Raw genomic sequence first — 25,981 nt, 5'->3', positions numbered from 1 at the left:
TTGCACTTTTTCTCCTCTGGTTTATTTCAGTTTTGCCAAGCAGACGTTTAAGTGTGGTCAGAGCAGTGAACAATTTCGCAAAAGGACACCCACAGAAGAATTAAGATGTAGTCATTGGTTATGCGCTACGCCGTCTTTTGTGACGATACAGTAGCAGCTGCTCCAGAAACCAGCAGCGCTTTTGCATTTGGTCGGCAAACACCCAAAAAGACGGCGATTCGATGTCAAACGGACACATGGACGACACCATTAAAAGTAGCCCTGTAGCTCTTTCATGCAGGCCTTGTTTGGTTCATTATTACCCGCCATTTGTACGCAACGCGTTTCCATGGTTACACCAGACATGGGACTTTGCATAAACATTTATTTAGTTTTATCCCTTTTTGTGTCCTCCCCTCCACGCAGGCTCGTCGCTGTTATGCATTTTTCTGCCAAGAGTCAAAGCCTCGCAACATATACAAACACTGTACACAGTTTTTCCTCATTTGTTTAGTTACAAACCAGACTCACCTGTCACACTTAATACTTTTGGTAAACTCTGTGGGAAGCTCTGTTGTCCTGTAAAGACACTCAAGCAAACAAAATCAACAGTCAAATACAAGTGGTTGTTGTTGTTTTTTTGTTTTTTTTGGTAGTCTATAAGAATATTGTGTAAGTTCTTCTATTTACACGTCTTCCAAAACCAGGGTTATCAGGGATGTAATGTCAGGATCTTAACCAAGTCCCTAAAGTAGAACTGCGTTTGAGGTTTGGACTTTTTAAACCAATTCACTGATTTCTACAGTTTGCGAGGTGCGGAGTTCCTCATGGCTCTGTCCTTGGTCCACTATTTTTCCTTCTGCATAGGATTGTTTGCAGCAAAGGCGGTGAACAAACGCTCATATGCAGATGAGACTCAACTCTCTCTCTCTCTATATATATATATATATGTATATTGCAATCTACGGTTTTACTGGCAGTCAAAGGCTGGGCAATTCAAACAGTCGATTTACTTGTAAATAAAACATGAATCCAGCTTCTCTGTAGTAGCTTTGAATTCTTGCTAGCTGCAACAAACCATTTATTATCTTAAGGCCGGCCTCAAGAACTCCTCATACAGTAGAGCCTTCACTTTCACATATATGCGTCTTTCTCATAATCCACCCGTTGTACCCATTAACTTCTTCTATACACTTCTACACAAACCCCATTTGTTTTTTCCCTCTCATGTATTAATAAATCCACAATGTTAACCATCAGTTTCTCCATTAATTTCCTCAGTGGCGTTTGATTAATTGCTGCTGGACCTTGTTAGAAAAACTCTTAAACATGATTATAAAAATAAACCCATTTCTTCAGTTTTGTTTTCGATGAAGGTGGCTGGAGGAAGACCATCTGGATTTAATTTTTTTTAATGTATCGGACAAATATTTTATTTTTTCCTCATCTGGGTGGTTAGATGAACTGATTTAACCACCAGTTTATCTAAGATCCCAGATGAAAAAAAAATTAAAAATAAAAAAAATCTGTCTGATGTATTAAAAAGTTATCTCATAACCAATAGTCTACTTTTAAATTTTCTCCATAAGTATAAGATGTATTAATCCTTCATTTTGCATTTCTATTACAATATCCATGTGTTTTTTCCCAGCTGCTGGAGGTAACTTTCCTTCAACGCGCCGTAGTTCCTCTTAGAAAGCTTGGTTAAGAACAGTTGGGGAACATTGTACAAGACGGACTGGGCTTTACAAATAAACTTCACTCCGATGTACTCTTATTTATATTTATATATCTATACATATATAATGTATATACTACTCTGCCAAGGTCTACCACATAGAACTGGATTAGCCTTTGACGCAAGTATAAAGATGTAAAAGTAGTAAACTTAGTTTCAGTACAAACTGCTGTACAAACAGGCAGAAAAGTGGATGAGCATTCAAAAACAAAGAGGTTCAAAGACACACCGACGTAGATAAGTGACAACAGCAGGAAAAGATGGCAGATCTGTAAGTAGTCGTACGGCCGTCTTGTAAAGTCAGATTTTAGCCTCGGTAATCGGTGGCGAGAGTTTCTCTTTTCTTTTCAGTGTGATCTTAAAAAGGCAGTAGATTAACACGCAATGCAAGACACACAGATATCCAAATCACCTGCGTATTAAAGAGGAGGATCTGGAGCTCCACCACCGCGCAGCCCACCCCACAGTACAAAACAAAAAATAATCCTGTAGAAATTGTCCTCCACTGACGCACTGCCGTATTTCAAGTATGAAAAAAATTAATCACAAGGCAAGGCAATGATTCGAGAGGGCGGAAAAGAAAAGATGGAAGTCACACGAAAGGCTTATTGTTGCATATATAATTGGCCACTTTGAGAGAGGAAAACAGTAGGTACAAAATGAATGACAACACGTTTTTTTTTTTTTTTTTTTTCTCCGGACGTGGTTTGGTGACTGAACAGTGTTGGTACTCGTGATGGATTTTCCAAACTAAACAAATAATTCATGGCTAGTAGACCTCTTATTTTCCCTTTTGAGTGCTTCTCCCAACTGCAGCCCCCACCTGTCGACAGCCCCGCTGGTCCACGTGAAGAAAGAGTGGACGTCAAGAGTCTCAGATGATTATTATTATTATTATTTTTTCTTCTTTCTTTCCTGCTGACGGCTAAAGGAGAGGGCTGCCGTCTCCTGCTTGAGGCGGTGAGGAAGACTCAGTTGGTTAAGGTGCTGGACGCGCGGAAGTAGGAGAGGAACTTGAAACAGAGGCTGACCACAAAGTACCAGATGTTTCTGGCCATCTGGGAGCGGGCGATGAACACCCTCCAGATGAAGACGACCAGCAGCGTGTTGAAGGTGTAGCGGATGTTCCTCAGTCTGGAAAAAGGTGGATGAGAACGAAGGAAGAGGCGCCGAGTTTAAACACGTACAGCGACACAACACAAGGTGGCTAATTAATACGATCTGGTTAATCCTTTAGATCAGGGCCGTCAAACTCATTTTAGTTCAGGGGCCACATACAGCCCGATTTGACCCCAAGGGGGCCGGGCCTGTTACCCAATAGCTTATTACCTGGTAAATAACGACAACTCCAAATGTTTCCCTTTGCTTTAGTGCAAAAAAGTGCAGCTACATGTAATGAACAACTGTGAAATTTCTTATTTTGTCAAAAATTTTCAGCTAATTTCTTCAGTGTAATTTTTGCAAATTCATCCCACGGGCCAGATTGGACCCTCTGGCGGGCCTGTTTTGGCCCCCGGGCCTTATGTTTGACACCCCTGCTTTAGATGCTTTGGGTTATTTTAGTAGTAGTTCTTACAGTCAAATCTGCCGCCATCTGTGTCCAGTTAGACAGATGGAAACTTAGAGGTAACGTCAAGTAAATTCAGGAAAAGTCAAAATCTATTGTTTTTCTCCTGTTAAAATAACTAAATATTGATATTTATGCAAACCTGTATTCATTTTATGGCTCCTATGAGAATAAGAACTTTAGAATATTTACAAAAATCCATTCAAAGTTACATTAAATACAATAATAATGTGAATTTTAACCCTTTAACTGATCACCAGCGATACGTTCAGGATTTAAACCTCTCGTTTTTTAAATTACCGTAACTCACAGTGGTTTGACCTATTGACAAAATTCAAAGTGTGGCTGAACACTGGGAAGTTGTGCTTTTGTCTGGAAGATCACGTGACATCACAAGAGTATAACTAACTGCACCAACAAATTCCTCCAAACAACTCTCTCTTCCTGGGGCTCCCCAACCTGCAGCCAACAGCAGCGGTGCGTCGTAATTACCGTAATGGCACCTTTTTTTTTTCCCCCAGAAAGAGGAACTTCCCAGTGTCCAGTCACACTTTGAATTTTGTCCATCGTTGAGTTACGGTAATGCAAATACCGCAACGGGAAGGTGGATGTTCAGGTCTTAAAGGGTTAAGTCTTAGAAGTTAAGTGCTAAACCCAAAACATTACAACTCAGAAGCTGTTCCATAAAAATGATTTTGCCGGTATAAATGATAATCTGCTGGTGGACTTACTTCCTCAGGTGCTGCCTGGCAGCAGGAATGTCGGACATGTCCTCGTTCAGGACGTACTTCTTGGTGCCAATGCAGTAATTCTCGATGTACTCGGGCCAGTTCAGCTGGCGGACGTCAAAGTTAAATGTCTGCAAGAGACGTTGGAGGATGTTGAGAGTAAAAGAGACTTGGGGAAATCTCACTAGAGGCTCCTTTTTTATATCAGGTGTTTTTTCGCTCTCTTAGAAACTAATACTCGGTTTTACTTCTCACCTTCCTGTCCTCCGGTGTGAGCTGGCTCATCAGCATACTTTGGTTCTCGGAGTTCCACTCCCAGTCCTGGCTACTGAAATACTCCAGCAGGCTGATGGCCTTGTGCAGACGATTGAAGATGCGCATCATCCTACAATCGACAGAGAGGCGCAGATTTAAGGCGCTTTTCTTACGTCTCTTTTTTATTTTTTATGTTAAGACAGATATGTGCAGGTCTTACTGGGGCTTCTGTCCAGAGAGACGCAGGAAGAAGTCGTAGAGGAGGGCAGGGAACTTGTGGCTGACCAGGATCCAGTACTGGTTGATCAGGTAGTTGGAGGTGATGTTGGCGTTGGGCCGGCGGAAAGCCTGCTCCAACGGGTTCCTCTTGAAGGACGACATCACATGATGCTCTGCGAATTCACATGGTTTAATTAGACAAAGATATTTAACTAAATTTAAGGCGTTTCAGGTTTGTAGAAGACTCTTTTTTTTTACCATTTTAATAAAAATATACTACATATTTGGTATGATATCTCAATTTAAACACAAAGAAAACACTTTTTTTATTAGCTACGATCTTTGGATAAATCACGCAGCACTAAGGTTTAATTTCATATGCAGACAATTGGAAAAAAAAAAAAAAAAAGTTGTGTAGAATCAACATGATTTGAGGTATTTATTTCTCAGATAATCCTATGCTAAGCTCCGTGATGGTGGGACTAAAAAGTGGGACTGCCGCCGCTGCAAATCCTTTGAAACCTCATGTACATGAACCAGGCTTCTCACTAAACATGAAACAGTCAAACGGGGTAGACGCACAAAGATTGTGGTTTTTATATATATATATACATATATATATAATATACTTTAAATTTTGATATACTATGTAATATAACTTCTATAATAATAACATCAAAGTAAAATAAATTTACACACCACACAACACACACAAGCTAATATCAGCCACTCGATGGCTTCTCCCACTGGGCAGCACAGTCAACCATCCCTCACTTCTTCTCCTCCTCCTAGAATCCAGCAGTGGCCATGTGACTACTATGACATCACACACACACACACACACAGCACCACAAACTAGTGCCTTTCAGGGGTTGTTTCCATGGCAACAGATGTGTGGTTGTTGCAGGGGCCGAGATGACCAGATCTGAGCTGACAGCCAGCTGTGGTTTGGCTGCTTCTGTTCAGTCCTTCTGTCTGTGAACACTCTCCTCTGGCTCGCTACGAGGTCTGGGACTGTAACACTACCCACAATTCAGGAAGATGTTTAAATTAGCTTCCTTTCCATCCCTCGTCCTCTAACGTGAGACTAGTTGTGTCCGTCATAGCGGCGAGTCGCAGCGACGAGGCTTAATCCTGCCACGAGCCATCTGGTAGCAATTTCCCTGGTGAAGGGAGCATGCTTTGCTAATCTGTGGCTCCTTTGACTTTCTGCCAGCCGGACATCCGTAACCACCGGGAGGGAAACAATGAGTTTTTTTATTTTTTATTTTTGTTAAACTCTTCACACGCAATCCCACCGCTTCTGTCATGACCTCAAATCAGGACGACCCTAAGCTCTACAGCTCATACACTCATATCATCTCCAGTCAGACGCATCATATAAGAGGAGAGGCGTGATGGATTTGGGCTTTAAGCAGAGATGCATTAATCTTGTATGTTGGGGATTTATGAATCAATTTAATCACGTTTAATAAGTAAAATTTTGCATTTTTCCTCCATTTCTTACACACGAATCAATCAGTCAAGAAAATAAAAGTAAATTTATTACTCGTGTATCAAGCTGCATTGATTTTCTTTAGGTTTTCGTCTCTTGTCGGGACATTTTCATTATTTTCAAACAATTTACAGACAAATCAATAATGCATTAATCAAAAGATTAAAATTAAGATTAATTAATCAAAAGATTAATGCATCGATCGTTTTTTTTTTTACGTAAAAGCTTATTTGTCGTTATTATGATCTTATCACACTAAAACCATATGAAATGGTCTGTTGAATCAGTTGAATTAAATTGAAAACACTGAACGCTGCAATAAAATGACAAAGAGCCGATACGAACAGGTCACCTCACAAACCTGTGTCATAGGAAACGGCAAACATGGTTGATGTTTTAAGAAAGTAGCACATTTGTTCAGACATAACACGTGAACAGTACATTAAAGCAAGTCATACAGTCTCCACTAATTCCATCTCCTACTTCTGTCCAGCAGGTGGCAGAGTCTCTCCACCGACATCCACGTCGCAGACATTATGTCACAACGCTGGAGTATTAATTTATGATGATGAAAGCAAACAGAGGCGACAGTGGTGCGGGATGCCAGCGCATGCAGACACTGCAAGTATCCGGCAGATACATAAGGCCACACGTGGCGTTTACCTACCGATCTCTCCCCAGTGGAACGGGTTGATGCCGCCGGTTGTGCAGTTGTAGACCATGGCTGTTTTAGGTCTGCGAGGTGGGAGACATGAAGGTCATGATGAAAATATGGACACGTCTTAATTATCTAGACAATGACACCGATGTGAAATTTAAACCTGTGAGTGTATTTGGATTACTTTTATACTTAGAAAGAGGGTAAATGTCTTTTTAGGGGATTTCTTGGCAGCCTGTTTTATTTTAAAGGGAGTGGCTTCCTCAAAATCTTCCCCCGCATTGTTTCCAGTTCGGAAAATCTGACCCAGTAAGACTTGAGAGAAGCAGTGAGTAAAGACTATTTGAAGAAAAAAAAAAAAAAAAAAGAAAAAGCTTTGCCCTGATGCAAAAAATAGTTGAACTACACATGTATTTCATACTCTTCCTGTTGTTTTTCTGTGCTGTAATAAAATCAGTTTAGTCTCCCTCCAGATACTTTATTTAAATTCGCTGCAAACTAAAGATAGAATAAACAACAAGAACGTGTGAATAATACTCTATATTTAGCCGCGAAGATTATAAATACTTTCCGACGGCACTCATGTTAGGAGACGGTTTCAGTCGGGCTCCAATTTGTCTAATAAGGGCTGAGAATATCAGGAAGTATGCACAATCCTGCAAAGAATAAATACTTTTATTTTAAGAGTAAAGGGAAGTAAGAAAGGAAGAAGTTTATTCACACGTCTAAATTTAGGAAGGTGTCGCGGCATATACATCATCTTCTTTTCAGTGTGTTCAGAGTGATGAAGGAATAATACTTTTATAAACATGTAAAACATTAGTGATCACACAGGAAGTAAATATGTAAATAAAGACAGGAAAATAAAGCTAAAAGAAATGAAGGATGACATCAGTTCGTCTACAATCAGCTCATTTACTCTGTAATAAAGAAACATGTGAGAACCAGCAGAGCTCCGGGTCTGTTCACTCACTTGTGCACTGCAGTGTACCAGCCCGCGGTCAGGGTCAGGTTGATGACCACGTCCACAGGGATCAGATCAGCCACTGCATCGTTGTTGGCTCTCATGGTGCGCAGGATGCCCTTTCCGGCCTGATTACGAGACAACGTGAATTCCAAAAGCGTGCCTTTGCGTTCAAGAGCTTTAATATTCAAGGGTCATTTCACATTTATCCATTTTTTTATTAAACTTACAGCTATAAAGACGCCGCTCGGCCCGTTGAAGTTATCGATCCAACCCTGCGGAGAGAGAGAACACAGAAAGCTGCTGGCGTCAACTCGTAGATCACACAGTAACACACATGTGGTGGCGTGAAGCTGAATCAGCTGTTCAGGTCACTTCCTGAAGAGGAGGTGGTGGTGGCGACGGGGACTAGGGGGAAAATTGTCGACTTCAATTAGGCGTCATTAAAAATGGATGAAACCACTGGTAATAGACTGCTGCAGCTCCTAATGTGCTGGACTACAGGCTCATTATGCGGTCAAGGCCGAGGCTGATCCCCGGTCTAATAATACGGCGCAGATAAGGTGCAGAGAAGAAGAAGGAGCAGCAGCGGCAGCAGCAAAGCACTGGAGCCAGAGGTGTTTTTTTATTTTTTTTTTTAGAACGGCTGTCAACGGCTTGGAGCCAGATTAAAGACAAAGAAGCGCCTTTGTTTTTCCTGCATTGGTTAATCGGATGATTTCTAAAGACACAGAGTCACAAATCGTCGATGCATATTGCGGTTGTAAACACACCACGCAAACACAAATAACCCCCCCCCCTCCTCATCCCTCACTCCCATCCCTCACCCCCCCGCCCCTCGCCTCACAGCGCCTACTGGCACGGGCTGCCAAGGCGATTGCATGGCCAAGTGTGAGCGAGGCCTTTTGAAGAGTCGCTGCCAGGCCGAGCTTACAAGTGCAGCCCGAGCGCGGAGCCAGGAACTGCCGTCACATTCCCAGCGCGCAAAACACTAGGCTACATTTCCTGAACGCGCATAAACAAGGACTTTCCTGTGTTGCCATTTCAATTTCGTGGAGCATCGTCGGGGCCTTTTTTGGTTACCTGGAATTTACAGTTTAAGCTTTTAAACTCTACATCTCAGTGACAAAGCTCAAAATAAAAGCCAAGATTCCAAAAATAGCTGTAAATGTCTCGAACTGGTTTTATGCTTTTGGTTTTTCCCCCTCTACAGTCCTTTGCTCTGCCAACTCGGCCGTTGGAGGACATTGATCAAGATGCACAGTTTGGATTTGCAGTGAAAAATGACTATTTTCCAAAGCGGGTTCACGACCTGTTGTCGGAAACGTCAGACCAAGCATTTCATAGACCAAATATAACAAGCATTGAATGAATGATGAAAATATTCTGTCGCAGCAATACACATTGGTATCAAATAAAATGGAGAAAATGAACAAATCCTTACATTTAGGAAGCTGGATGAAGAGAACTGAAACCTGACATCACTCTCAAACTGATTGATAGATCTTCTAATACAAAGAAATGCATAACCAAATTAATGTTATCGATGGTTTCATTTATGTGTCAAGTCAGCAGAACAATGAGACATGATGCGCTAGGCTAGGCTAGGCTAGGCTAGGCTAAGCTAGGCTGAGCGAGACCACGACATGGGTTGATTTTTCTGCATTTCCTCTTTCTGAAAACACCTGGTTTTACATTAATTATAAAGCAGCAACATTTAGAAGCTGCGATATGTGACTTAAGTTCACCGCGTCTTCACCCTCTCTGATCCCAGAATGTTGATTTAAGAAAACGCAGGTCTTCACCTCAGATATTAACCAATTTGCTTTAATCCCGGGCCACTTAAATTAAAAGCCTCTGTGGGGGGTATTACTGACCAGTGCAGGATTACATCAATCAATATCCTATTTCCATTTGTTTTAGTGTCACAGGAGGACATGTTATCACCTAGAAGTCACGACTGGGTCGTTCTTCATGAATGTCAAACGCATTGATTAACATTTAAAACGAGCAACATACACTCAGGTATGTACATGGAGATGCATTCAGAGGAATGTTTACAGAGCGGACTTACGGGGAAAGGCTCCTGCCAGCTGGCTCCAACTATGGAGGGTCTGATGATGCCAATGTTGAGCTTGTCTTGCTCCTGCTGCACCACGTACTCGGCCAGGGCTTTGGTGTAGGTGTACGTGTTGGGCCTGTCGTTGATGAGCCGCGGCGTGATGTCCCGCACGATGCCGTCATCCATCCACCTGCAGGTAGGAAGCAAGAGCTGAGTCAGAGGAATGAAAAATGCGCTTTTAACCCACAAAGAAGCAGGCGATTACGCAACCTGATTTAATTCAAAGTCTTACAATGTCAACACTCGTGTTTCGGCCTATAAAAAAGAGGCTGCGTGTTCAGCAGAAACTTCTAAATACAACTATAAAATTAAATGTTATCTAAAATGCTGTTGCTGATCAGCCGACCTCCTTTCAGATGGACAGGTGTTCCTGTGTTGCCCAACTTTTTCAGTCTTATCAAAGGCAAAGTTGAACAATGACGTCTATTTTCTGTGTCCAGTTGTGTGCACAGGTGCGAATATAGATGAAGCACTGGAAAAGTCTTTTCACTCCACATTCCTTCTTTCATCCTGTCAATTGCTCAACCCAAGTAGATGGATGTGACTATTTGCCAAGTTCAGCTGGATGTGGGTTCGGCTGAATGAAATGTAACCTGGTGACTGAAGTTCAGGCTCTGTGTATGTTTTGGTCACTGGATTTTCGTTCAGACATAAAAAAAAACAACAACAGAAAAATGGCCGATTTGATAATTTGATTTTCTTTTTGAAATTCAAAAATTAAAATTCAACGCTCTTCTTCGGGGTAGAGAATGGATGTACAAAACTTTAAAAACTTTTCATTTTCTGTTAATAAAAATAAAATCGTCACAAGACAAAGACAAAAAGCGCCGGTTTTTTCATATTTTGCAACCGGCACGTATGAGGACGTAATGTTAGCTAGTAGCTAGTAGCCTTGATTATAGTCTTTTTTTAAAAAAAAAAAAAAAAAAGTTTTTAGCTGAAATAGTGTTTCCTGAAGTCACGTCGTCTTCCCCGAGACACTATTTTATTGTTTCGAAAAACAACGTGCTGATCCGTGTCCATCAAGTTCTGTTACATAGCGCCGTCCTCATGCGTGCTCTTACTTTGAAAACGACAACTTCCGGTGGCACCATATGTAAAAAAACAAAGTGTTTTTTTGTTTCTGTCTTGTAACGATTTTACCTTTAGAAGCAGAACATGACATTTCTGATGAAAACAAATATCTTAAATTTCCGAATTTTAAAATGAAAATCAAATCACTTTTTTTTTTTATCGTTTTCTGAACGGAAAATCCAAATGACCAAAACACACACGGAGCGTTCAGCTTATCGTGATCGTTTGAACTTTTCTCAGATGAACTGGACAGTGTGAGTGTGAATACTGAATTTATTTTGGTTTTTGTCGAGATCATGCCAGTGCCTCACTCCACCTGACTCCAATTCAAAAATAGGCAAAGAGGTTATGTAGTTTATTTTGGTGGTTCCGGTCGTTGCGAGGTGGAGCCGACTAACGCAGAGGCAAACAGCGCGCGCGACCTGAGCAAACATCCATCTTTTACGCAAAGCAGCCACACCCGTAATTTTAACTATAGACCTTGATATAACAGGGGACACCAATACATGTTGCCAGGAAGAGGAAGTCAGCTACAAAGGTCAAACTCTATCTTTACCAGGTTGTAAAATGTCTTTATTTTCTGTAAATTTGCACATTTTAACATGGAGGTCAATGGGGGAACTGACTCACTTTTGGAGTCAGCCTCAAGTGGCCGTTTGAGGAACTGCACGTTGAGGTTGACGTCCTATGGCGTCATGTTCTTTAATAATTTTACTCAATAAATAAGCACACACGGTTTAGAACAGACAGCTATGTAAAATATATCATTCACAAGCTATTTATAAATCTCGTACGAACATATTTTTTATAGCTGAGACCAAATTTTATTCTCCCCCATTCAGCCTTTTATCCACTCACTCGAGGGACTCGATGAGCTTCTTGGGCTCGACGGGCGGCGGGTAGATGACCTCGTCGATGTACTTGCGGTTGCAGTTTGCATAGGCGGTGGAGATGTGAATGAAGGCCTCGAGGTGGTGCATCTGCTGGGCCAGGCTGAGGAGCTGCTGCGTGGCGATCACGTTCAGCTGCAGGGCGTGCCTGCGGGAGAGAAGAGGGAGATGATACCGTGTGTGTCTTCTGGGCGCGCGAGTGGGAGGAAAGGTTGTGCAAACGAGTCAGCGTGTGGGAGGCAAAAGTTCGAGTGTGTGCACTAAAGATTAAGCGCGTGAAGGAAAAGGCAGCGACGGGTATTTTGCTACAGCGCTAATGTCTCTGTTTGCTGACTACCGACTCTTTCGTTCGGATGAGAATTTGCAGAAACGACAGTTTGGTGAGACATGAAATCACACAGCGAGAGGAGGGAGAGGAGACAGGAATGAATAAGAAGGCAAAAAAAAAAAAAAAAAAAAAACATTGTGTCCCCATTGTGTTCATTTCATCGTTTTCACTGAACACCGTTGTCGGCTTACACTTCCACTCTTCCAGCCATGAACAGCGTCTATTCTGGCTCCGGCGGGATACAGAGAATAGAGCTGCACGGTGAATCACTCCAGTGTACGAGTTCATTTTTACACGTCTGTTCTCGAAGAGGTGAGCGTTAGTCTTCGTCAGCTTTAGCCCTCAGCGTAGCGCGCGGTTCATTCATCAAACGTCTGACGCAAGCGTGTGATTTTCATCTATAAAAATGACTCATAGGACCACTCTGCCAGATATACATGAGCAGGTATCGGTGCATCCAACCCACAGAGCGTGGATAAAGATGGATGATCCCTCTGTTACGTCACCCATAGGATCCCTGATGAGAGACTTTAAAGCTCAGCGTGGTAACTCCTGGTAGTTTCTCTTTTTTTTAAATATAATTTAAACAGTTTAAAGTGAGTTAGATAACATAAAAATTTTTTGTATCAGGCTGTTAACATGTTTACTTAAAGATTTACATGGAGATCTATGGGGACTAACTCACATTTGATATGATATGATATGATATATGATCCTTTTATTGTCACTAGTACAAGTACCAGCAAAATTAGCAATCAAACTCAGTCCAGAGACAACCTTGATCGTGCCCCAAGCAGGGCAGGGCAGTCCGGCTCCCCCGAACCTTTGGAGCCGACTTCTAGTGGCCGTTTGAGGAACTGTATTTTTTTGGATTAATTTATGAAATAATTAATTGTGTTAGTATTTGCCAAGGGATACAAATACAATTTAGTCCTCCAAAAACAGAAAAATCTTGTTTTTGAACTAATGGAAAGAAAAAATAATGGATCCAATAATTAAACAAATGTTTTCAGTACAAATCCCAATGATATAATCAACTAATAATCACTAGAAATTGAAAAAAAAAACTAATGCAATGCCTAAATAATTAATTGATGAATATTTATACAACAACAAAAAAACAAAACAAACACAAAAAGAAGCAGCAAGAGAGAAGCACATCATTTTTCCCCTTATTTGGACAGAAATATTAGTCACTAAGGTGATAAATATTGTATAATGATTGAAGAACAAAGTCCTACTATTAAATAAAAAAGACAGGAACGTTACACCTCCACTTTCTGAGGCCAGTGCCCGTAGTTCCCTCTGGGTAAACCTGCCAAGACTCCGTACAGAGTCAGTTTTGCCAGAGGCGACAAGACAAAACACAGACGGTCTGTTTAACCAGATTCTTCAAAGATAGATGGAATCTCCAGATAAGAGCGGGCGGTGCTCATTAGGTGAATTTGTGACAGAAAAAAATAAAAAAATAAAAAGCTATGTGTGCGTGGGAGTGTCCTCTTCTCGCTGCCACCCTCTGGAACCATATGCAGGGCGTCACGCCAGCAGGACAGTCAGGAAAAGATGGACGCACCACTGGGCTCCTTCCTGCAGCTGACTCACTACCCATCTGTCTCTGCTGCGATGGGTCAGATGAAACAACTAGCGGCTAGTGTAGCTCTGATCCGAAAACACAAAGTAACAGCTAATCAAAGAGACTAAAAGGACAAGATTATTATTATTAATTAAGACTTTGTAGTTAAGGCCGTCTTTGTTGCTATATTCTAGGGCGATTATGCAGATCTGGGAACAATACAACAAAGTCTTAAAGTCACAAAACTTCAGACTGATTATAAAGTTGATACGACTTGTTGTTCTTTTGATTATTCTTCAAACTATCTGAGATTAAAATTAATTACCCGAATCAACTGAATACTTCTCAGTAATAATCAAAGTTAATATCCATTTAATGATTAGACTGAATTTAAGAAGAAGTAACAATAACAATCTCTGGCCTAGATTTATTCATCTATCTATTATAAACTATTATTACTATTTTTTCCCAGAACGTTTCAGCAATATAACAATTACTGGAATCGTCACTATCAAACAGGCAAATTATAAATGCATGAAGTTTCTATCTGCTCATGTTTCCCGCTCCACTCGTTCCTTCAGCCACAAATCTCAGTGCTTATTTTAGCAAGTGCAGTGTTGTTACTACTGATAACAGCGGGCGCCAAAAACCACCGAAAATATTACCCGAGCTTGAATAAACAGTAGTGATCCTTTAAGTGTGGATAAAGACTTGTCGGGGGATAAACACCAGCCGAGACGTCAGCCCCACGAAAAGCTCTGGACCAGGTCTCAAAACATTCAGCGCTGATTTATGCCTCGGCGCTGCTTATAAGGCAGCCAGCGCCAGACAGAAACGACTCCGGGATGAGAGAGGAACGCAGAAGAGCCAGCCGAAGAGGGCTGGAAAAGGAAAAGAGGCTGGAAGGTAAACACAGGCCGAGACAGGAAAGCCGCAGCAGGACGGAGAGAGCCGTGAAAGCAGCAACAGATCAATATAAATCTGTTTGGAGAGCGGCGCTGCAGCTTCGTCCTAACTGCGCCGTCACTCAAACTAACCAGACTCCGTAAACACCCACTTTCAGAGAGCTTTAAATGTCATCCGGCACCACAGCGGGACACGAGCGATCTATAGTAACGCCACATATTTGGAAAGCCGGTTAACAATCTTATTCTAGGGGGGAGAAAAAAAAATAAACTGCTATGTCTGTAATGTCAATAGCAGTGCGGCCGGCTACCGTAATAACTGTAGTCTGCGTGCAAGATTTTTTTTTCTCATTCATAAAAAGCTAAAATTGGGGACAGCTTTATCCAGGGGACAGGTCCCCCTTTTGGATGACCTGTCCCCTGAAGTTGGGGATGTCTGGTGCTGGATTTTTGCATTTTCAGTATCGACTGATCTGGATAAATAAAGGAAATTTCCTCCCCTGGGGATTCCTTGGGAGTTTTCTTATCTTCCTTGTATTTTTCTAGATCACATGTGCGAATTGTGACTGTCAAAGCTAAGTAAGAGGGTAGAACTGTCTTGTTTTTTTTTCGTTTGTTTTTTTTGGCATCGTTGACGCAAGAGGAACACGATGTTTTGGTTTATGGAAGACCTAAGAGAATAACTACAAAAGACTGGGCTTGGCTATGACCTTCAGTATCAATCCCTATTGGATAAATTATAAGTACACGCCCCCTCGTGCAGGATGACTCCTCAATCAGCGACTTACTAGGCGACGTGATCTGGTGTTAACAGGGTTCAGATTATAGTTCCTATTCTTTTGACTCTATTTTGTTTAATCAGACTCAAAAGATGAAAACAACTTGATTCTTTTGTCTGTTGTTGCATTCCTAAAGGTGTACTCACAGACTTACATAAAAAAAAAAAAGAAAGAAACAGGTTGTGCAACCAGCAGGGTGGGGTAGAATTCTTTCATATACTATTTCCTGATGAACATATTTTCCACCTTCAGATGTTTATTACAAACTCATAGTTTCAGAGCTACTTTTAAAAGGCTTATTTTATGTGGTGGATATTTTTTACACCGTATATATATAAATCTAGATCTAGGAACCATATGACTATTTTCCACAAACTGTCTGGCCAACATTATCTAATGTCGCTTAAAACAATTATGACAAATTCATTAGGATAATAGAACTGGTTCGACGGAGACGTTTAAACCTCTGCATGACTCATCATTGCATCAAATTCAGCGTGTCCCGATTTAATATTTGCGTTAACGGTGTCTACCTGAACAAAGAGAGTCTGACACTGCACTGGAGATGACCTTAACGGTTCATTTCTTCACATCCTCATCGTCTCCTGCTTTCACAATAAAAAGTTCCGGCTACAAGTTTACCTTACGCAAAATTAAGACAGCTTGGGTACGCCTGTGGTGAAGTATGTGGTTGAGCTGAATGCTAAAAGCTCCACAGAATTCATTGTGAACTGTAATGAATGGCATTAAAGCAGCAGCAGCAGCAGCAGCGTCACAGAGAGGAGATCGTGCCTACAAAGTGTGTTCGTGTTCATGCGTGAAATCCTCACTTGAGCGGCTCGTCGAAGCGGATGGTGGCGGCGCAGTGGAAGACGATGTTGATGCAGGCGGCGAGCTTCTCCACGTCCTCGGGGCTGATGGCGAGGCCGGGCTGCGTCAGCTCGCTGCTGATGCCGATGATCTTCTGGTGGAAGTCGGGGTTGTCCTCCCTCACTCGGTCGAAAAGCTGCCAGAAAGCGAAACGCACAGAGAAAGAGGTTTAAATTAAGCCAGTTCATCAGTTAACATTTAATATATCAAACAGGAGCGTTAAACCGAGCCAGAGCTGGAGGGTGCAACTCTTAAAACCGACTTGACAGCTGATTCTAAGAAAGCGTGGCAAGGAATTCAGATCTGATGTAAGCAAAAAACAAATGTGTCACTTTGCTGATAATGAACGGAGACACATGCCTGAAGAGATTATGCAGATTTTCTTTTCTTATCGGAATAATTCATGTTTTGATTACACGAGAACACGAACAGTAAACATAGATAACACAGGACAGGTCAGACAAGAGTAAGAGACGGACGGACACCCACACTGGCAGCGAGTTAAATATGGAGGAAATTTATAATTAAAAATTCATAAAGGCAGATGCTGCCTTTATGATGTGGTCACATGCATTTATAACAATTCTCAGTGTAATAGATTAAGGTAAATTATTATCTGGACAAACACAATTGATATATATGGTTAGATTACAGAATTAGGTGCAGCCCCTTCACACACAATACTTTATTAATAGGTCATCAACAGGGGGTTCGTGTTCCCTAGTGGGTCCGCAGAGGTACTGCAGGGAGGCCGCAAAATCTTTGGTTGATTAAACATTTTATATACATATATATATTTTGAAATTTCTTTCAATACACATTAACAGAGCGCCATGCTAGACCCATCAATCTAAGCCTCCCCTACACAATAGGCCCCGCCCCTAATGCTGCTGAGCCAATCCAGAGGCCACATATCCAACACTGACTCTGACAGGTTCCCCCGCAATTTTCCCCAGGTGAAATCCCAAACACACGCTGCAATATTAGCAGAAGAGAAGCTAACAGTCCTGCTAGCTCCCATCAGTCAACTACTGAATAATAATAATAATAATAAAAAAATAATATTTGAACCTGTGTATTATTTGAATCACTTAATATCGAACGCAAAAGTCGATAATAATAATAATAATAATAATAATAATGTATATTTATAAGATTAGGTCGAGTTTAATGCTGGACACATACAGTAGGTAGGTCCCTACTTAATCTCTCCATCAGTTTGGGATCCTTAGTCTGGAAAACATTGCTTTATAGAGTTGAAATGGATCTAAATAAAAGCAGATTTTCAGGATCATTAATTAATTAATCAATCATTTTTGCATTAGCTCAAACTGTGTGACGGTTGCCACAACGTCCCTAATGAGGTCACGAAGATCATGATCCAGTAGCTGCTTTATGAAACCGTGTGAATCTCATATCACGGTCACATCCCGCCCTGTTGAGGAACTTTGACATGTGGCTGAAAAGAAGTGTGGTTTTATTTTTTCTGTGCAATGTGTCAGAATGAGGAGTGTTTCCTGATAAATGCGTCAATGTAAACAGGTCAGTGAGTCAGGCCGGAAAAGTAATCGCTTTATCGAAGAAAAGAAACGCATTTCCTGCTGTATACATAACACTTGCTCCACATGCAAACCCTCTGACCTCTGTGTAACAGTACGAGACTCAGCATTTGTCCCTCTAGTGACAAAAAACACGTGTGACCCGACACAAAGCCTGGCCGGTTCGACTCCACCTGTTTACACGGCTGTTTGCTAACGGAGGGACGACATTCCAACATGGAGGGGGATTATGTGAACTCTGGTCTAGATTTACCAGCTCGCGTCTCAAACAGCTTTTCGCTGCCTGCCAGGCTGCAGAGAGACGAGCCCTGCGCCCGAGATCCCTGCAGAACTGTGTCCCGAAGCCTCTGTCGCGTCAGGAGATGCTATTCCGAAGCCGCAGAACCGGGCTACGCCACAAAGATTCTTCAGATCCTTCCAGGAGTCGCGAGGAGCGGCATGAAAGATATTTTACGGATTGATAGTGAAACGGGATGACACGAGGAGGAGAACGGAGGAGAGAAAGGATTGGCATCGAAATGAGTTATGAAATTGCCGCTGTGAGCGTCCTACTAAGCGGAGCTGTTTCACTGAAGAGGACAGATGTTGAATTAAAGAGCTTCAAACAGCTGTTTATATTCACGGTCTGCGTCCTCATCAATTCTCCGCTTCCTAATGCCACTCTGCTCCTCTCCAAACGCTGCACACCACGCTGCCCATATTAGGCACAAGTCTTCATGTACAGTATTGTAGTGTCATAACCCAGAGTCATTTCTAACTGGGGGAGGAGGGGGGGGCTGTTACAGTGAGGCACTGTTATTATTATGTAATACAAAAATTATTTTTCCTCCCTCTGCTCTGCACCAACAGCTGGCAGTAACAGGGGACGGAGAAGAGAGCTCAGTGTGCAGCTTTCTCACCAAAAATTTCCCTCTCAGATTCTGCACAAACTCTCGACTGTGTGACTCACGGAGCCGCTGATGTCATGCGCCGACCTCGGTTCAACTTCCTCTCCGAGGTGTGTAGCCTAGCAACCAAAACAAACCAACCCAGATTTTGGCAAGAGGTACCGCCACTTTATCTGCGAGCTAAGTGTGAAGAGACCTCAAAACAATTGTAAACAAAAGTTATGTGGCGACTTATCAAGATGACTTTCAGGTTTCCGATAAGAGCGCGGCCTGGGACGGGAAGGACGGCGCGCACGCGGAGTAGACACATCGCTTTGTAGACGTCCACGAGGTCCGAGGCCGGAGTCGAACACCAGGAATAGACTTGAGGAGCCTCGTCAATGAGAAAAGATATTTCACAGGAAATCTGAGCCACGACACACCGCATGCTTTTAAAATCTCCTGAGGAACTTCTCACGGTGACGTGATGACTTCATACACTCCAGTATCAGGAGAATCTGGCAGTCCCACAAAATACAATTCATTTTTATGTCAAACAACTCAAGTGCTCTGTATTAAGGAGAGAATATGAGGTACATCTTTTATTTACTGTGTCTGACATACTTCACTGTGAAATGAGTAGCTTAAATATGTAATTTTAACCCTGTTTTGTCATATACACTCACATACAGTCAAACATCATTGTTCCAAACTAAACTTGTAAAGTTTGCCTTGCAAAAGTGAAAGTTACACTAATACACGTGCAGCCCCGGAGCCAGAGGCTTCTCATTTTTCTCCCAGCTGCTCACTTCACTCATCGGTGAGGTGTGCAAATCTGCTGTAACGCACTGAAACCCAATCCTCATTTACTACTACACCATCCACAAAGATACAGTGGCTCACACCAAAACTGTGGCACCATCTGTCAGGACGCAGCGAAAAAGACAGAAAAAAAAAAAAAACGGAGTGCACCGGGGTCAAAAGGGTGAACGAGTCCGCCCTACGTGGGCTTCAGAGGGCTCTTTGTTACGGGCGCGGGCAGAGACGCGGCATTGTGGGACCGAGGCGTTGGTTCGTAAATGGCTCTTTGGATGACAGGCGGTCTTGTGCCAGCCTTCCACCGCTCGCATTTACCCACTGCAGCTTTCTCCGGCCCACAGGCATCAGTGAGCAAACTGCCTTGTACAGGAAGACAATAGTCAGCCAGTTTGCGACACACTGAGAGGGGCACAAAACCGCCACAACAACCACAGCCTTTCCTGGACCAAAGCAGAGAGATGGGTACAGAGTCTGCATGAATAGCAATTCAGGTTTGTCGTATATCCACAATAATTTAGATTTGAAGACCAAAACTGCAGCAAGATTTGTAGGAAAAGGTCAATATCTAAGGATTATATGAACCAGATGTTTCAAACCAAGAGCGACGGAGGTCAACTAAAAAGTGACTTTCCTTGAGTTTAACCCGTAGAGGTGCGAGCTGTCGCCGTTTGTCCTTCCTCGGTCATTTTTAAAGACCTTGAAGGCGGTAAATCTTGCATCAGCAGCACTCGAAGCCGCCGCTCTGTGGGCTTTCACAGAAACCCAACACTAATGGCACTTTCCTTTCAGCCCCGGCAACCCGAGATGCCATTTAAGCCGCCTCGCTCCTCGCTAACTGCCCTTCAGCCGGGGCTCCACTCTTTTCACGGGCCCCTTTTTGCATAGATCTCAAACTTTGAGGAGAGGGGAAAACTGGGAAAGGGGAAGAGCGATAAAATATAAATAAATAAATAAAAAAAGAAGCCGTGAGAAACCTGTGAGGAAAGTGTTTCGGCATTGTCGGAGGATTTTACGGTGACAATAGAGTGTGAAGCAGAGCTAATGACGGCCACGCTCTTCATACTTGAGGTGCAGCCTCTTTGACAGGCCGGTGCCGGACGCTCACGAGGCTCAGAAAACTCCCTGCATCTGAACTTTTCTCACTTTCAACAGGTTTAACATCTCCAAGAGTTAACGGTGCAGAAATGGGCACCACTCCCTCCATTACAGCAACTCTTCCCTCACTACTATCTGTCCTGACGTGCAGCGCCCGTCTGCACATTTCTTTACCGAGTGGCACCAATTAGAGATGAACAGGCCGGAAAATTTACAATAGCACGGGAAGGTTTGCCAAAGTGTGTCAGAGAGAAGCAATTAACGACGACACCCTCAGCGCTGACCTCCTTTCCTCGCAGGTTTCCTTGCATGCAGCGTCTAATTTTGCGAAATAACAGAATGTGAGAAGGAATTACTGACAATAGAGGGTGTTTTCCTGAAAAAATATCACAATAACCAAAACTCCTGCAGCACAATCAACCGTCAGCATTAGCACAAAAGTTTCTCAATGAGGCGGCGGCTGCAGCCAAGCGTCATTATTTCTCACACGCTGGTGAGGTCGGCTCTTCTGTCTGCTGAGCTGACAAGACGGCACACCAAGGATGAAATGCTAAGCCCAGGACTCTCCTGGGAGGCTGTGAAGAAGGACAGACATGACTTACCCTCTGGGCTGTCAGCGTATTAAGGAGGAAAAGCTCCAGTCTTCTTCACTCTGTCTTCAATCAATCCCCGTCCCTGCCTCCCAGTGGCATAAAAACACATTCAACTGTCCTCTATTGCTACACATTTCAAACCCCTGACAGCCAGAGTCAGAGCCATCGTTTCAGAAACATCAGTTTGATGCTAATTGTCTTTTAAAAGGACGAGTCTTTCTTATGCGCACAGGTTTCCTCGGACAGAAAGCTTGATAGATGTAGGAGGAAAAGGGTTGTGGTTTATCTTACAGTAAATACCACCTTAAACTGGGGTTATATTTCACGACCGGCCCACTTAAAAGAAACGGCAACTGCTCTCTTTATTCAGGTCCAACAACTCTGAAACCCGCAGCTTCTTAAAGACCTTGGAGGACTGATCACGGATCGCAGGGAACGGCTCATTAAAGCAAAGTAATGGAAACGGAGGGTTTTCTCATGTCTGGCTCTCAGCTCTCACTGTACACAACTCAATTGGAAAGATCAATACGAGCAAAATAATTAAGTTTACAGTGACGGCAGATGAGTTTCTGGGTATTCTGCATTCCAGTCTTTCGGGACAATGACCTCATGCTGAGCCAAGGAGAATTTTATTGCTCTTCAAGAGCAAACGAACGGCAGAAAGAAGGCCAACTATAATGTGAGCTGCAGGCCCTTTTTTCTCTCAGTAGACGCCATGGGAATGCAGAGGCATCCTTTCAGTGGGTTTTATGATAAAAGGCTTCAAACCTCTGCCTTCCTGTTTACCTTTAATGTGAAAACCAACAGAAAGTGGCACGTCAAGTGGTGAGAGTGACATGACACTGAATCTGCAACATCAGTGTTGTTATTTTACACTACAAGTAATAGCAAAGGTCTTTGTACTTGTACTGGCTACACACCCATCATTTTAACACCAGCTTCCCAAGTCCACAGTGATAACTCACTGGACAAACTGAGTCAAAAATAATAAAAGTGGTGGTGGAGGAAGTCCAAATTTTATCCGACCCCTACTGTATAGTGGGTGAGAAAACGCTAAAACCAAACCATCTGGATATGAAACCTGAAACTATACATGAATTGCATTGAAATGTGATCTTATTCCCCAGCAACCACAAAGCAACACACTACCTAGTCAGGTAGTCACCAATAAAACCATTTCCATCCATTTTTTCGAAGATGAGCTGCTTCAAGTGGTAATCTTGACGAGACCGACCCTCTCCGAGACCAGTTTCTTCTACACAATAAAGAGGGTTTCATTCATCTTGAGGAAACCAAAGCTGAAAGCGCAGTTTGTCGTTGTGAGTTTGATTTAACAACCTTGGTATCAAAAGGCAAAAACAAGCTCGAAAAGGTCTGTTAGACCCAACAGTTTCCTTCTTAGGACTGCCATAGAGTTAATACTACAAATCAAACATCTTTCATATAGGTGTAGCACAGATTCTGTATAATTTAACACCCAGAATAACCAACTTCTTTCTACAAAGGGATAATTGGTGGATAGAAAGGCACCAAAACCCTGCTTTGATGCCGTAAAGACGCCTCTGATGTCTCCGAGTCTTTTAACTCTGATGTGCGATGACACTGGGCACTTTAACTCGATAAAAACCATTACATCACATCACACACGGCCTCCATCCACACATATCTGTCAAACCATATGCACGTGGAGACAGGGAACCCGACTGAGCGCAGAGACTTCACTCCATCTGCACAGCTCTGACGACTGCACCGGAAAGATTTAATGGGCTAATTTGTTTCATAAACAGAAGTTAATTTGTGGCCTAATTATATGCAAAAATCATCGGCTCCCATTTGCCCCCCATCTCTGGGGAGGAGTTGTAAGATTATTGGTCGTCGCAGCTCGCTGCATCGCATGCCAAAGAACCACGGATGAGCAAAAAGCCCTGCAATGAACCGGACCCGCAGCTACAACCTCCCCCTACCGATGTCTGAGCAGGACTCAACTCGGCAAATGCCCCGAGTCGCCCTGCTCACGCTCATCCCCGCGTTTCTGTTTTAACAGGGCTCGACACGCCTTAGACACACTTCCCTGCACAAGCACACACACACAAACTGTAGGATTTAGCTTATGTTCGGAACAAATACTGGGAAACTGTTAGGAAAGAGCAAGAGCAAACAATTCAGGCTAGAATTTCACAAGCGCCGCAAGTGGAAACAGAGCCGCCTGTCAGCGCCGGGCGGGAATCAATAAATCCTGAATATTTACAGCTTGAGAGATCACCTGGCTGTGGACGCAAAACAAGAGGAAATCAATACGACAAAGTAGTCATATTAGATCGGAGTGGGATAACGGGCAAAGAGACGAAAACCTCAATACGGAGTGTGTGTGTTGGTATGAAAACATCCTCTGTGAGTATAGTGACAAGGGGGTCTTTTGGGTTTTACAGTAATCGCAACCGTGCTCGTACATACGATTCATTGCCCATTGCCAGAAAGTTGATCACCATGCTTAGTGCATTCAACACTTTCCATTTCAAATGCAGTCAACAACAGGGTATCGCTACCAATTTCCTGGATCACTTCAGTTCTTATTCACAGGTTATTCCCTGATTTGGTTCAGTATCAATTAATTTAGAGATATTTCAGTTGTAAAACGATTTTATTTCAAACTAAAACCAATGTTGCCATTGGTTCCATTTTTATTTTTCCAGATTCATATCTTGCATATGGTTTTGGTTTGGCGCAGTTCTTCTGTCGTCGTACTTTTTAAATCCAATCAGCTTTCAGGCCGGAGCTTATGTCATGTTTTGGATCTTCCTCACATGTGGACATATTTCAATTAGCAAGATTTCTAATGAAAAGATGCAGCTGCTCAATCTGGGTTTTGTTGGAAACCTAAGTTGTGGACAGTACTTTCTTGCTGTAAAGCTCTTCCTGGTGGAACACGCCTTTAGTGTTCGTGCATGTTTAAATTGCTGATCTATTCATTACCAACATTTGCATCAATAACTTTCTTTCAGCATGATTGTACACGTCTTTGGAAGCCTTGTACTGACTAAATGATAAATATCTGCACTTTGTGGAGATGTACAGTAGATGGTGTCCTTTTGGCAGTGTGGCGAGTGGTTGGCATCATGGTGTTATCTTTGTGATGTTATCTATATGGCATTGGCAATTTCAACAAGCCCCATTCACAAGCAAATCTTAAAATTTCAAGTCTCTGTAGACACAGGTGTGACTTCTATTCCTTTCAGTCGATGACGTAGATAGAATCCAGCGCTGGTATTTCAGGTATTTCTGTCTAGACACTAAGCTTTCTACTCTTTATAAATGTGATATATTACCTCATTTCTTTAGATTCAGACTAAGGTTAAACACGATAATTACCACCTTTCTTTGTTTTCGGGGCAGATGATGAACTTGCTAAGGCGAGTTGACACCATGACGTCAATCAAGAGATCCAAGGAGGAAAAAGGACAAAATTAGAATCGACCAACGGGGAACTAAGCGACTAACAGGCAACTAACACAACATCTTCAATAAACAACTTTGCCCGGCTCTGCTCCCCAATTAAAACAACATATCTGAACAAATACGGTGCGAGGACACTTGGTCAAACCGACCAGCTGGCAAGGTGTGGCAGTAGGTTAGTAATGCAAATTGAGAGAGGATTTGTTTAAACCTGATATTGTCGTGTGAGGAGCCAGCGTACTGTAGAAAGCATCTGCTGGGACAGAGAAATCAGACTCTCAACGGTACTTATTTTCATCACCACCATTCATCATCGTCATTGACGCCAAGGTGACTTCTTGCCTCTTCTCGTCTAAAGCTGAAATTCATCCAACAAGTAGCAGAGAAGCAACATCCAATTTTCGGACCTTATAATCAAAAGTGAAATCAGGACTACTTTAGTTTGAGCTTTTGAAATGTTCAAAATAATAATAATAATAGAAAAGCTGGAACCAACAGATGTCTGGCATTTTTTTTGACTCAATTTATTATAAAAGAAAAAGTTCAGTCAAATTGATTATTTCCTGATTATAGGAAAGTCAACTTATGGTTTCAGCTCTAAACAACTCTTCCCCCTGGAAAATCCTAATTAGACATTAACCACAAAAGTCACTTTGAGCCATCTGTGTTCCAGCTGTCACACCGATCATTGAACAACATCATGAAGTCCTAACACAAAGTCAAAAACCGGACGTCGAGACCAAATTCCACGAGACGCCCGAGTCCAACTCAAAGCATTCCACCTCCCACCTCTCCTCTCCGGCCGGCATCCCAGCACATCCCCTACAGTTCTCTCCGAGGCAGGAAAAGCATGCTGCAGAGCGGCAGAAAGGCCTTGTGTACCCAGAGGCCTACTTATCAAGTGCCTGACATGCCTTTCAGTGCCTGGCTCCGTGGCAGAGACACCAACCATCAAAACATTTCCACCGCATCAAAGTAGCCTCCGCTACGGCGCATAAATGTCAAAGTCAGAGCAGCGGAGATGCACGGAGACAATGAGATTCCTATCGGTTTGTCCTTTTCCTGCTCGGGGCAGCTCCCCTGATTGCATTCTTTGGATAAGAAGAAAAAAAAAAGAAGAAGAAAAAAGCACCATGGGACAGATGTCTTGATTGTTACCTAGCAACAGGTGGTAAGGTAAGAAAGACACTGGTTGGACTTGAGGGATAAGAGGAGAGAAGAGGCTACTTGAGAGACAAAACCACACTTCTCCTTCATGAATTATCCCGATTCTGAGCAGAACAATGCCGACCCAAGGACCCGCATGAATACTAATTAGCACTCGAGGCTCGACCATGGAAATTTAATGACATCACTTGTGAATGCGCGCCGAGAGCGAGCGAGCCCGAGCTCGGCGCAGTGTCAAACGGTGACCTGACAGCGGACGCTATTAGAGCGATCCCAAATCCAATG

At 42.7% G+C, this 25,981-nt stretch overlaps 1 protein-coding gene across 1 annotated transcript in view; it reads right to left on the bottom strand.

Annotated features, from left to right (window-relative positions):
• si:dkey-97m3.1 (fatty acyl-CoA reductase 1) overlaps positions 1–25,981 on the bottom strand; it is a 43,194-nt gene continuing 17,213 nt past the window's right edge. The window contains exons 3-12 of the mRNA XM_047574955.1: positions 16,105–16,280; positions 11,658–11,837; positions 9,678–9,855; positions 7,834–7,878; positions 7,613–7,731; positions 6,649–6,716; positions 4,488–4,659; positions 4,268–4,397; positions 4,016–4,143; positions 1–2,851 (exon numbers count right to left, since the gene is read on the bottom strand). Of these exons, the coding sequence (XP_047430911.1) occupies positions 2,689–2,851; positions 4,016–4,143; positions 4,268–4,397; positions 4,488–4,659; positions 6,649–6,716; positions 7,613–7,731; positions 7,834–7,878; positions 9,678–9,855; positions 11,658–11,837; positions 16,105–16,280 (1,359 nt within the window). The 3' untranslated portion in view covers positions 1–2,688. The remainder of the gene's footprint in view (positions 2,852–4,015; positions 4,144–4,267; positions 4,398–4,487; positions 4,660–6,648; positions 6,717–7,612; positions 7,732–7,833; positions 7,879–9,677; positions 9,856–11,657; positions 11,838–16,104; positions 16,281–25,981) is intronic.

This window comes from Mugil cephalus, chromosome 22 (assembly GCF_022458985.1).
Source record: "Mugil cephalus isolate CIBA_MC_2020 chromosome 22, CIBA_Mcephalus_1.1, whole genome shotgun sequence".
Lineage (NCBI taxonomy): Eukaryota > Metazoa > Chordata > Actinopteri > Mugiliformes > Mugilidae > Mugil > Mugil cephalus.
Note: the sequence above shows the minus strand (reverse complement) of the source record. Positions and strands in the feature narration are given on the sequence as shown.